Genomic DNA, 13,706 nt, shown 5'->3' on the forward strand with positions numbered 1-13,706 from the left:
TGTGCTTGGCCAGCATCTCCTCCTCACATTCTTAACATCAAACCCATGACCAGACAGAGTAAGGGAAGGGAAGAAGTTTCTCCCACATATCAGAAGACCTAAAGGCTCTTTTCCCCCCTCTTGGCTGTTCTCTGAAGTGAAGAGCAGTGCTAGAAGCACTTGAGTACACTTCACCTAACTTGTTTACTGTCTTTGCAAAGACCTCAGACAGTGGTGCCACTTCCAGTCTTTTCTGTTCTCTGCCTGTAGCCCATCACATATTAGTCTCCAGAGGACTGATTATTTTTTTAACTCTAACCCAATTATATAATGCAGACAACAGGGTGAAATTTAACAATCTGCAATAGACACAATCTTAACAGTCTCTCCTGGCTTTAAGCTCCAGGAAGCTGCAGGGTAGTTAATTTTTGTTTTTAAACAAGGAATGAATAATGATAAAGTTGGATAAATGAATAAGCAAAGCTCACAGGAGACAATAAATAAATGGTGAGTTGAGCATGCTAGGCAGCTACTGGTACTTCTTCCTTAATGCTACCGTGAAAAAGAAGGTCTAGAGGTCTGAGTCACTCATCCCACGCAGGGCACTGCACTTAATATGTGCTCCTAGCTTTTGAATTGCCATACAGCACCTCTAAATGGGATGCTTTGTGTCTTGGTAATTGTGTTCTACAAGACTTGCTAATGCACTTTATCTGTTGAGTGTCACTTAAAACATCCTTTAAACAATGCCCTGAGATGCAAAAATAGCAGGTAAAAATATCGTATTCTTCCCTGCTGTGCTTCTGATACTCTTTTCAGCAAGGGACAATGAGGGAGCAACATCACTGAAGGCAGAACCATTAGCTCATGCTCATCAGTGTTGTGATCGACACAAGAGGCTGCCTCATGCTCTCTCACAGGTAATACCATTCCTTTTGAGTGAAGGTAACTTTATCAAGTACCAGGAGTCTTACCGGACACTTTACAAGGATTTGACTTTTTCTGCAAGTCCCCATCTTCGTTTCTGGGTTCAGGAGAGTGAATAGCTTTGTCCTGCTTCTCCTTGTTCGCAGTAGTGTTTGGAACGCTTACGTTTTGCAGGGCTGGCTTCTTAGGCAATGGAGGTTTGTTACTAAGCTGTTCAGAAGACTTTGCTTTGGGTTTGATCTTTTCATTTAAAGAATCGCCAATATTTGTATCAGCTGTTTTCCTGATCTGTGCCTTATCACCTTTCAGAAAGGAAGTCAATCCTTCATTTTCTAAATTAAACTCTGCACTGTGTCTTTTAATCCCCTTTGATTCTGGTGACGAGTTGTCTCTATATTTCAAGGACAGTGACGTGGATCTAAGTTTCACTTGAAAAGGATTTTTATCTTCAGAGCTTGGCTGGTTCTGAGATACCGCCGTTGAATCGCTTGGCACCGGCACCGTATCGACAGCTGGAGAAACGCAGCCAGCCAAGATTTCTGCAGGTTGGCCTGAGTTCTCAGAGTCGGACTCTGGCAGCAAAGGCTGCTTTTTGTTGCTTCTTTTTTCACCCTCCAGATCTGACTCCTTCTGCAAGTCTTCTTTCTTCTTCTCATTTCTTGAGACCTTCACTTTGGACAGGAAGAATCCAGTATTTAACGGGCTTTCCAACTCTGATCTTTCTGGGAAGTGAAGGCTTCTGGTCCTTGGTCTCTCCTGCGCAGAGGAGACAGAAAACTTTCTCAAGGCATTGAGTTCATTGGCTGCTTTTTCAGCTTTCTTGACTAAAAGTTCCTCCTTGTGGACCAGAGACTGACTGTTCTCCTTACCTGAAGCAGCTACCTCTTGTGCAGTCTTTGTTTTCTCTAGAGAGCAGGAAGCAGATGATCCCATCCTTGTTGAGGAAACAGGATGTGAAACATGGAATGAGCCTGTGGGCTGGAAAGAACCTGCGGAAAGCTGCTTGCTGGACTCTGACAATAGAGCAACCTCTTTCTTTACCTCTTTATTACAGGACATTTCCTCAGCTATGTTATCATCCTTCTGTATATTTTCTTCTGACCCTTCCGAGCAAACAGTACTATTCTTACTAACTGAAGAATCTTCTTTGGATGGTATTTTATTTACTGAAAACACGGTAGGAAACTCGTTATTTTCTTGATTTAAAATATTGATTGACACATCATTCACATCCCCAGACAACAGACCCGGTGTTTCTGAGGCATCTTCTTGCTGTTGTACGCCTCTGTCTGGACTGGAGTAGGAAGAAGTTGCAGAGTCTTTGTGTTCTAACAGCAGTGAGGACTCAGACTTCACACACGTTGTTTCCAGTGTTGGTTGGCAGCCCTCCGGTTTATTCTCTGCTAGCAGGGCTTCCTGTGCAACAGCAGACCCAGAAGCAGGCTGAGTCATCACTGGTCTCAAAGCAGGGGGAAGGTCCTCAGGCATTCTGGGCTTTGGCCAGGAAGCCACATCCTGCACTGCTGCTGTGCCACATGGCAGTTCTTGACTGCTTGGTTTGAATACAGCATCTGACAAGTCTGTCTGTTCATCATCCTCTTCTTCTTCTTCTGGGGTACAGCTCAAATCAGTCAGAGATTCAGACTGGGTCCTCTGCAAGAAAAAAAATTCAGAAAGCCCCATCACCATGTAGAGATGCACTTTTGTCTTACACATCATTACATTTTATAACAGAGATCTTAGAGAGGAAGGCAATACTTGCCTCCAATGGTAAGTTGATGTTTTCTTAATCTACGTATACTGGATGCCTTTTTATCTAAGCAGATTCTGGTATGATGTATTTAACCGATATAAAAGCCATGAGTGACACTTCCTTCTGCACAACTAGTGCTTTCATGCCTTTGTAGATGGAAAGTTCATCAAAACAATGGCCATTGGACTATCCTTGGCACTTGATTCCCCAGAGCATACTGGCTATGTTGTGTTCCTCTTAGGCAAAAAGCAGCACTTGAAAGAGAAAAATCTGTCCCTTTGTATTTTGCTACTCCGTGCTAGCATTAAAAATAAAACAACCCATTCTTCCTAAAACATGACTCTGAAGAGGGAAGGGTACATGGAAAGAAGAGCAAAATCCTAACAAGTCCATCCGGTTATGACACTCTATGCCAGCTGAGCATCTAACCCCATACGGCAGTCTTCTGTCTAATCCCACTGCCAAACAGCATTATACCCTTCTCTCCTTTGTGTAAAAGTCTTTTTTTTTCTTCAAGAGTTAGACTATTTGTTGAAAGTTTCTACATGCATATGTAGTTATCTGGGAGGTCTTGTGATTAAGCTTCCGGTAAGGACTGGCTAAATACAGGGGATTATTTGAAAGCACGTTATGAAGCTGCTGAATATGCCTTTTCACATGGTGCCTGTATTTGCTGACTGATTCACTGTAGTTTGTCAGGTAAATATATATTTTGGATATAGGCCCTAATTCCAAGAACACAAAACTTGCACTCTGAAGATACTTATAGGGTTCTTCCAACTTCTTGTTTTGCAAGTGGAATTGCAAAGACGGAGTTACAAGCTGTGAACATCCGAGCTGTGAACATCTAAACTGTCCAATGTGGCACTGCATTAAGAAACCGTCTCCCAGTTCAGATTGGGAAATCTGTGCAGCAGAGAGCAGAACCCCTCAGGGACACTAGCTCAGACCTCACAAGTACAACCACGTCAACACAGTTGCCTCCTTACTCTGGGCAGAGCACTGTGCTGACAGAGCTGTCATGTTTTCGGTTCAAGAGCTGACTCAGGAATTTCTGCACGTTTACGCTGTGTGATGCAGATTTAGCCTGTTATTCCACTTTTATTATAAATACCTTCCTTAAGTCTATTTCATACTGGTCCTAACTTTATTCATCTATTAAAACAGGAGCAATGTAATTTACATTGGTCAGAAGATGACTGAGAAAGCTCAGTTGTTTTCTCACTTGTAGAGTGAGAATCTACCTCCATGGTAAATATTAACACAATGTCTTCAGGTCTGCTATTGCTCCCCAGCTGGCTAACATCCTCTGTCATAGGAAGGAGTTCAGAATTCATAATTGTACTTCATCTAACCTTTCACTACATACAAGACCAAAACAAACACAACCTCCATGTCTCTGTAAGAAAGATATTTTTTTTCACTTCAGCTGAAATTTCTCATAATGACTCAAATTTGTAGCTATAGCTTGGCTTGTCATTACATTTGCCTTTACCCAAAGGGTAGAATTATGAAAACAATTGAATTTATTTTCAGATCTGTTTACATAGAATCACAGAATGGTTTGGGTTGGAAGCGACCTTAAAGATCATCTAGTTCCATCCCCGCACCATGTGCAGGGACACCTTCCACTACACCAGGTTGCTCAAAGCCCCATCCAAAGCCCCTTGAACACTGCCAGGGATGGGGCATCCACAGCTTCTCTGGGCAGCCTGTGCTAGTGTCCCATCACCACTCACACAGTAAGGAATTTCTTCCTAACTTTTAATCTAAATCTCCCCTGTTTCAGTTTAAAGCCATTTCCCCTTCTCCTACCTCTACATGGCCTTGTAAAATGTCCCCCTCCAGATTTCTTTTTGGCCCCTGGAAGGCTGCTAGAAAGTCTCTCAGGAGTCTGTTCTTCTCCAGGCTGAACAAGCCCAACTCTCAGCCTGGAGAGGTACTCTAGCCCTCTGATCATCAACAAGAACATAAAAGCATAGCAACATGAAAGCAAAAGATACCAGTTAGCCAGAAGCAAAGGTGCACAGGCAGAGTCAGACAGAAAATATTAAAATAACTATTATCAAAAGATGTAAGCACTCTCCATGGAGAACCAGGAGAGCTCAGTCATCTGGCAGTTTATCAGCACACTGGACAAAGCAATTGTACAATGTTACCATGGAAGAGGATGTTTGATCAACGAGTTATTGCTTTACATGGTTCTCTAAATAACTGGCCTCCTCATTATGGTGCTCACAGTGGTGCTCTACCGAGCCTAAAGACCACTCACAGATTTTAGAAAATACAGTATAACAGACAAGAAGTATTTAGAGACAGACAGAATATTCCTGGTGACAAGCAAGAGAATTTAATGGCTGTATTTGAAACACTGAAAGAAACCATGAACAACAAAGTGCGAATACTATAGCAAGAGCTGCAAACTTTAGTTCTAAAAAGAGGAGAGGAAGAAGAAAAATAAGCTACACCCTTCATAAGGTATGACAAAGAATCAGATGGTGTTTTAAGAGCATGGTTTAAAAGCAGTGTTTTGTTTTTTTTCTGTGGAGACTTTCTTTAAGTCTCTGTGGTGCACATAAAGGGTTTACAAGGTCTGGGGCAGGGAGAGGTCTGAATTCAGCACAGTCCTAATGTACAGAATTTGGCTCCAATTAACAGATCACAGCTTACTCTTTCTGTGCTTTTTGTAAACATAAACCCAGTGGTCTTTGGGAAGTTAAAACAAGTCCTCCATGAACAGTCTCTCAAAGACTCATGATTGATTTTACAGGATCTTTCAGACCACGAGAAGAACACAAGTTAGAATCACAGAATAGAATCATAGAATAGTTAGGGTTGGAAAGGACCTTAAGATCATCAAGTTCCAACCCCCCTGCCATGGGCAGGGACACATCACACTAAACCATGTCACCCAAGTTGATTCTAACAGTTTTCAAAAAGGATTTTAAAGTAAGAAATGGAGCAGTCAGCCCCAGCTCCTGCACCACAAACAAGATACTGAATTGTGCTAAATGGTAAATTTAAGAATGAATTATTACATAAACTGCTGCATTAAGAGTTAACAACTAAACTCATATTTGGTCTGTTCCTAGTGTCTACTCCAGATATGTAGCCTCACCAAGTAACAGCTATTAAAACCCAATGAAATATCCATGCTGCCATCTGACTTTCCTTCTCATATCTGAGTTTGAAATACAAAGTCCAGTGAGAACTTCCTGGTTCTGTGTCAAAGGTGATGCTGTTTATTTTCACAAGTACCTGAGAAAATCGTCTCATTTTACTGGATCTCTGGTTCCGGGGTTTTATTAAGAGCTTATGTTTAGCAGCAGAATTATCCAAGCAGGAGGAAAGCTCAGGTGGGGTGTCAAAATCGGCTGTAGGCGAGGTGATACTGTCAGATATCTGGGGAGCTCCAGTTTTGGCACTTCCATGCCTAGGGAACAGCTGACCATCTGTAGACTGAGATCTAGAAGAAGGACTCAATGTAACCTGAAAAAAAAAATAAATCCCCAAACAGAGAATCAAACAAAGAAACAAAGACATGAAAATTAGAATCCTAAAAAAAAGGGGCCACATTTACTGGCATTCTAAGGTTGCCTCTTTTTAACATCTCTTTAAAATACATCGCATTTCCTAATGTTGCATGTGGAATACTACTATTAGCAATTCTGCATTTTTAGCTGCTTGAATACTATGGTATAACGTCTGGTGGGAAGGACTAAGTCATATTTAACTAGAAGATCATAGAATCACAGAATCATACAATGGTTTGGGTTGGAAAGGACCGTAAGATCATCTCGTTCCAACCCCCCTGCCATGGGCAGGGACACCACACAGGCTCTGTCCAACCTGGCCTTGAACACTGCCGGGGTGGAGCATTTATCACTTCCTTGTGCAACCTGTGCCAGTGCCTCACCACCCTCACAGTAAAGAAATTCTTCCTTACATCTCACCTGGACTTCCCCTGTTTAAGTTTAAACCCATTCCCCCTTGTAGAAGGCACACAGATACATGTCCAGCATATTTTAGAAGACGGATTTATGAAGAGTGGTCAGTTACAGAACCTAATGGGCCAGTTTCCTTTCCTTCAACATCTGTGTCTGGGCAGTTATGCTAGGCTGGAGCATCTCTAGCTTCCTATATGTCATCAGCTCCCTTCCAAGTCTACCACACCCTCCTAAAGACAAAAGAATCAATCAGTGGCACTGACATTTAAGTCAGCTTGTGCTTTTTCCTCATGCATTTGTATCTGCAAAATAACTAGGGAGTTTACCTGAAATATAACATTACATTTGTAGACTATTCTGGGGAAGGAAATCATGGACAATTCCTACTAGAGGCCAATAGTCCATCCAGAAATAACTCCTGAATGCTGCAAGGGGTGCAGTACTTTCAGCAAGCTGGAACTCAGCTTGCCTGTGCGCTTCACAAAAAGCTACCACAGTCCCAGGGCTGATGCAAAAAGAAAACAGAAAAACATAAGAAAAATTACTCTAAAAATGGTTCTTCTCTTCTCTCGGATTAATTTTCTGCAAACAGGTAAAATGATATTTCCAAAGTGTCTGTCATGGCATTAACATGACCTCTGACAACTTGTGTCAGCTCTCCCTGTAGGCTTGAAATTCTGGTTGATTTCATTAGAGGAGCCTTCCTCCTTTGTGATGCTTTCTTCTGCAGGCTTTCTTCTTTTCTTCTTCTTTCTCCTGTCTCTGGAAGTGATATTTTACTGAGGGGGTTGGATCGAAGAAAGGGAGAGCAGGACAGTGTTCATTTTATTTAGAGAGGGAAAAAGCATCAGTGTTTTGTGCAAGGACAATTCTGCGTTATTCACTGCAGCCAAAAGATACTCTGCCATTTAGTGTGGGCCTGCTACAAATTCCTCAATGGCCAGGGGAAAACTCACATTGATTTTAGCAGAGGTTGGATCCACAGCTTCTGATCATGCTTTCTATTCATGAAAAAAGAAGGTAGCTCAGCTGAATAATGGATGCTCTCATTAATTTTCACTCTACACTATCTGAGGTCTAGTACTCAAACATGACTAATGTACAACAAACGATACGTGGCTGCATTATACATTAGTACCTAACAGTGAATACATTGACATTTCAGATCCAAGATAAAGATGTAGCACATGTTCTCTTTCAAGGCATGTCATTATTTGCCTGCCTTTCTTCTGGCTTCTGCTTTTCCTCGAGAACTTTGCATGTCTTCTCACTGGCAGTGCTCACTGTTGGCCATTACACTGGAAAATCAAGAATCTCGTTTGTTACTTAAATTTCAGCAGCCTGAGTGAATGCCAGCTCTGAGCTGGCTGCAGAAGTTGCCTGTCCCATGAAGCTTGGCTCTGGCAAAGCCTGCTGGAGGAGTAGACAGCTGCCAGACTCCTTTCTACAAATCTCATGTTCACATGGCTCTGTTGTCCTTCTGCTGGTCATACTGGGTTGCACAAGGGGGGAGTCCATGAGGGAGCCACATTCCCAAAGCCTGATGGGACAGTCATGATCCTTTTTTCCCTTCTTCCATCCAGGAAAGCTTCCAAGACACAACAAGGAGTCACTGCTCCCCAAAACCTTAGGGCTGCATTGTACAAAACTCCTCAGCCCTGCAATCTGTTCTCTGACTCCAAAATACCAGGTAGTAGACTCTGTGGTTTGGGCACCTTCAGATGGGGCTGCTTTCTGGCTGTGCTCTGAAACTGGACCGGGATGAAGAGAGCTCTGAGCTAGCTGAATGATGGGCCATATGGAAAAAGCTGAGCAACCACAGAGTTACCACCTTGTCTCTGGAGTCAGCAAGTGAGTCAGAGTGTGATGTTAATGGAACAACAGGGAGACATAAATCCTCCTTTAGCAAACACGCATCTGGACTGGATGAATTTATAGCGAGCCTATACCAGTTTTCAAGAAATACCTTCTGCAAGTGTTCTGTTGTTTTTCTTTAAAAATATTAAAAAATCACTGCATCTGAGCAGGTTTTCAAACAGCTTCATGTGGAATCTAACAACTGTAGCCAGAAATCTCTGCTGAGCCCTGCTGCAGCTGGCCTTGAAATACATTTTGCATAATTACCAAGGAATAGTCAGCTTAGGACTAGCTTCTCTATTTCCTTTCAGCAATTCCCTTCCACCCCTCCTCCTATTTCTAGAAAACGCTTTTCCCTTTACCTCCTGTGTTGTTTCCACCATGACTCCAGCTGCTGACAGCTAAAAGGGACTCTTCAGAGCCTTTCAAAACCTCCCTTTAATCAGCCAGAATGCTGGCTGCTGATTGAAGAAAGCCATCTATTTGCCTGTACTCAAGTCCTGAAAACCACTTCAGCAAAATTCACAGCCAGAATCCAACTGAAGGCTGAACTGCAGACTCCTGAGCAGCAATGCCAGCCACTATCACCAGTGTGAGGTAACCTTGTGCTTAAAGCAAGGGTCTGTCTGGGCAGATCTGAGACGACCACAACCCCTCAACAGGCTCCTTCACTTATCCTATGCATGCAACCCAAGCAGCCTTTACTGCAACTTCCCGTCTTTATAAAAAAGGGATACCATTTCAGTACCTAAATCTGGTCAATCGTGCTTGGATACTAAATCATGTCTGCAAAGTTTGCTAAAGGATATAAGGGCTTAATTTTTATCAGTGGGAGATCACCTGGTTGTCAGAATTATGTTGATAAATAATCATAACTTTTATGTTAGACAGACAGGCATTAAAAAAGCACAGCAAACAGAGGCATGCAATTCTACACACACAAGGGTTTTTTTGCAGCAGACAGGCAACACAATAATATTTGTCTTAACATTTCTTTATAAAACTACTACGCACAATTGCTTGGCCCTTAATACATTTGGCAGAAGTTACCTGTTCTTCTTCTTCACTGCCTGTTCCAGCTAAACTCAAAGAGCTAAGGTGCTTGTGAAAGTCAGAGAACTGTGGGATGGAATGAGGAAGAGATTCAGTAAAAGATGACAAACAAGGTGGATATACTCACAGAAACCATCTACACAAAGTGCACACAGATACTATGTAAGTTGTTTTTCTCTATAGTCTTAAGGATTAGCGAGGACACTGCAAACATAAAGTGTAAGACATGCAGATAAAGAATGAAATCATGTATAACAAAACTACTATTTAAAAAGAAAAATCAGTTTCAAATGCTTTGTTTCTTTTTCCAAAGACAGACTAGGAAAAAACATTATAGAAGAGAGCTCTCTTATCCGCACATTCAAGAGGGAATATAGATTTTTCACCCTTTTTTTCATGCCTGGCAGCTCTCTGTAGTCCCTAAAAAAAACCCCACCATCCCCATGCACTACGCAAATACATCCGCTCCTTTGTAGTTCTGCATTTTTATGGCATGATATTTATATTTTAACAGGAACAGAGATTCTTAGTAGCTGTTTACACAAAGAGATAGCATCTTCCCATTTTGAGTAAGGTATTTCTGAATTGTTCAGAGATAGTGGTGTATACAGCAAACCAAATAATTTATTCTGTCTTCTGCACACAGGTAAGACAAGCCATTAAACTGATTTTTGTCAACACTGGAACTACTCACTCTTGTTCTAATGCCTGAATTTATGTTTTCATGGAGCAAAGACATTTCTGGAGGGCTTCTGGGTAATCCATCATCTTCAGAACTGGTCCCAGCATCCTCTGTTCGCTTGGCATTAGGTCCAAATGGAGGTGGAGGTCCCAATTTCATGGTAGGCTGGAGTTTCAGCTTCAGTATGGCATAAAATACATTAGCATGTGATAGTGATGGAGGTTTCCCCAGTAGCTTTTTAGCTCAGGTCAACAAGTTACCTTTATTTCAACTTTGCAATTGAATAATTCAGAGCGTAGGACATCTCACTTTAGACATTCTCTTAGGATCCCAAACAACCTATCCACTTTTCAACTATCATTTCAGTAGAACCAAGAATGCTACTGCTGTCTGATTAACAAATGCGTTTCATGCAAACTGCAGGCAGATATTACTTACTAATCCAATGCTGAACCACAAATATTACCCCCAAAATCAAGCCTGAAAAGGCAATTGCACCTCTTGCATTTGAAAAATTATGTATACATTACCTGTAAAGCTCTAATCCGATCAGAAATGTTTTCTTGAGAGAACACTCTTACTGGCCTTGCAGGCTCTTGCCCAGTCTCAGGGATGAAAATGCTGTCATGTGACAAAGCTCTGCTTCCCATAATGCCTTTATGTGTCCTAGAATAATATAACAAATGAGTGAAAATATACAGACTTTTTTGCCAGTCCTCTTACTCTTAACTAAGGTGGTCTGTTTAACATGGAGTGGGAGACAGGTGTGAAGGGCACACAGGAGATGGCAGGCTCCTTTGTGAATACAGTATAGTCATTCAGGTTAATCCAGGTAACACCTTTAAAAGCCAAACACAAATTTGCAAATGCTGTTATCTGTCACATTAACAAACTGAATCAAGGCTAAAGACAGTTTAACTCCAGCAACTGAGTTATACCTCATGAAAAAGCCACTACGCCTTGGCTGGAAGCCAGCAGCTGGGCTTGTGACAGGCAAGCCTAGGTGCAAAAGGAAAGGAGCTCACATAAAGGAGCCTGTACCTGAGATGAACTAACTTCTTGCTAACTCAAGAACATGTCTGGAAAATGACAGGCCATTACCATAGGAAGAGTAAGTACCTTTTACTATTTAAGTGTGGTACAGTATTTAATGTATCTCTGCCACACAGATCATTAACAAAAGCATTTCAGGCAATATAGTTCTCATGTAGAATCATTTGCATAAATCCTCACAAGATGCTTACAAGGTCCTGTTCTGTATATCAAGATCCCTTGGATTCTCTCTTATGAGCCTGGGGACACATTTTCTCATGGACACCTTTTATGGGCTAGTGAGAGGAAGCAGGAGATGTTTTGTGGGTGACCTTGCTCATCTTCCATTTTCTACTTTTGAGGCATGTGGTATATAACCCCTTTTGTAAATGTTACATTTGAGGCATGAACACCTTGTTTCCTTATGGGAATGGTACAGGAGACCCATGATCAGACAGTTTGCTGCTAGGAGGTCTCTTGTGCACATTTTCCACAGCTTAGCTCATAGTCCAAGTGAGCAGGGACCAGAAATGCATGCACACAGCATTTCTTCTAGGACTCCCTACCTTTTAGTTTTTTTAATTAAGACAGCTATGAAAGGCATAGCAGAGTACAGAATTGTCTGGGCTCATGTACTTATCAAGTTAATTGGGCAGCATTCTAGAGGGGAAAAAAGAGAATAGGAGAAAAAAGAGGAGAACTGTGTATTTTTGAATCTTAGATACTGTCATAGGGACATTCAGGAACATAAACAAACATGGTAGAAAGGAACATTTTCCTTGTAACGGCTGCTATAAATATGTCTGATAAAACAATAGCAGGAAAAAGTTGATCTGTATTCCTGCTGCAGAAGGACGGAAAGCCTGCTGCCCCTGCTTAATGCATTAGAGACATTAGAAGAACAATTTATCTAAATGATAATGGGATCTCTGCAATGCATGCAAGGTCAGACAAAGCTATAGCAATCTGCAAAGTGCGTGCCAGTCAGAACTGCGATGGATGCTCAACACGCTGACATCTTACAAAGGCTGCAAGGGCAGCCAGATCAGCAGTGCTGATGCATGTGGACGTTCATCCCAGCGTGCTACCTTTGCTTTCTCTTTCTAGCAGAGACATACCACCCAGGTGCATGGTGTAGGTACCCTAGATGCCTCCTCAGATTACGAGTGCTTGAATTAACTCTCCTTCCTTTCAAGGAATTTTCTGGTCGTTGTATAAACAAATATTAAGAAACAATAATGTAACAACCCTGCAAGTAAAGTCACAGGAACATGGCCAAACCAGCCAGAGATCGTACCCACTTGAACATGACCTTGTTGAGTTGTGCATGAGGGAAAGAAAATCTGACCATCCATGTCTGAAAAATATGTGGTCGAACAACAATGCAGTTAGCCCACTGTTAGACGTGGGGCTGCCAGACTGGAACTCCTGGGGCTTCAAGCTGGACTAATGTTACTCTTGCCAATGCTACAAAAGACACACGAAGTATTTAGTCAATTCTTTCGGTTGGTTGGCGCTGCCTGCTGGCCGAGTTGTATAATGTCGTTTTAAATGGCCGGAATGGTTTGCCCTTGCCGTCCCTGGGCACAGCATCTCTCACTTGAGGACCCGGGCGGCTTGTTCTGAGAGGCACAACATCCAATCCAAGGACTCGCTTTTTAGGCAATCAAGGGCACTCCAGATCTCCATCAAGGAACACATGTGAACTTCAGATTGGGTTTCTCATGGTTACCTTTCAGTAGTGGGTAGCATATTTGTCAATGCCTGAACAAAGACAGGATTTTCAGAGGCAAGCAGATACACAGGCTGGGATTCATCTAGTTTAACTTCAGACGTTAAACAACAGGTATCTACATTGGAGCTGGTCAGCCCTGGCTCCCATCTACATTCAGTGGAGAGAAACAGCACTTCTAGAGGCTGGTTCATCTGAACAACTTCAGACATCTACGCAAGAATGACACAAGCTTTCTTAGCAATGTTGACTTCTCTCTGCTGATTATAAAAGGCAGCTGATGACTAACTCAGATGCAGAAATTTGTCCTTTGGTCAGATGAATCTCATGTGTAGGGAGGAAATAAAGGCTTCACAGCCCCTGGATCCTGCTGATTTCAGTTGCAGTCATCCTCCTATCCCTTCCTTGCTTTCAAAACCTGGCATAAATGGTTAGATATCTAAATTTCTCTAACAGTCCTTAGGAATTACATCTTAGGGGCATAAGACAATCTTAGTAAGATAAAAGCTGAGTACCTAATTCTTTCTTGAAGATGGGAGTTACATTATTTTGAAATCATAACCCAAGGCTTATTTATGATTAAATGAAAGCTTTTTTTTTAGTTGTTTCTTGCTGCACCCCATACAATTGCCTTGCGATTTGTCTTGCATCAGCCTTTTTAATTTGTACTTTCCTGAAAAAGGCAACTGTTTGAGAATGCAGCATTATGAAAAAAAACAAGGAGGCAATTCTAGGGTGTCTTTA

General features: G+C 41.9%; 1 protein-coding gene across 9 annotated transcripts in view; it reads right to left on the minus strand.

Annotated features, from left to right (window-relative positions):
- The window catches only part of CRACDL (CRACD like), a 66,231-nt gene that overhangs the window by 12,430 nt on the left and 40,095 nt on the right, over nucleotides 1-13,706 (minus strand). For 6 of the 9 annotated variants that reach the window (XM_061377851.1, XM_061377852.1, XM_061377854.1 and 3 more), the window contains 5 exons: nucleotides 10,729-10,864; nucleotides 10,211-10,375; nucleotides 9,514-9,582; nucleotides 5,918-6,148; nucleotides 954-2,559 (listed from right to left, as the gene is read on the minus strand). In XM_061377851.1, the coding sequence (XP_061233835.1) occupies nucleotides 954-2,559; nucleotides 5,918-6,148; nucleotides 9,514-9,582; nucleotides 10,211-10,375; nucleotides 10,729-10,864 (2,207 nt within the window). The remainder of the gene's footprint in view (nucleotides 1-953; nucleotides 2,560-5,917; nucleotides 6,149-9,513; nucleotides 9,583-10,210; nucleotides 10,376-10,728; nucleotides 10,865-13,706) is intronic. The other 3 variants (XM_061377855.1, XM_061377856.1, XM_061377857.1) reach the window with 3 other exon arrangements.

Source organism: Neopsephotus bourkii, unplaced genomic scaffold, assembly GCF_033783945.1.
Source record: "Neopsephotus bourkii isolate Nb327-2 ecotype Australia unplaced genomic scaffold, CSIRO-AGI_Nbou_v1 NB_1760, whole genome shotgun sequence".
Taxonomy (NCBI): domain Eukaryota; kingdom Metazoa; phylum Chordata; class Aves; order Psittaciformes; family Psittacidae; genus Neopsephotus; species Neopsephotus bourkii.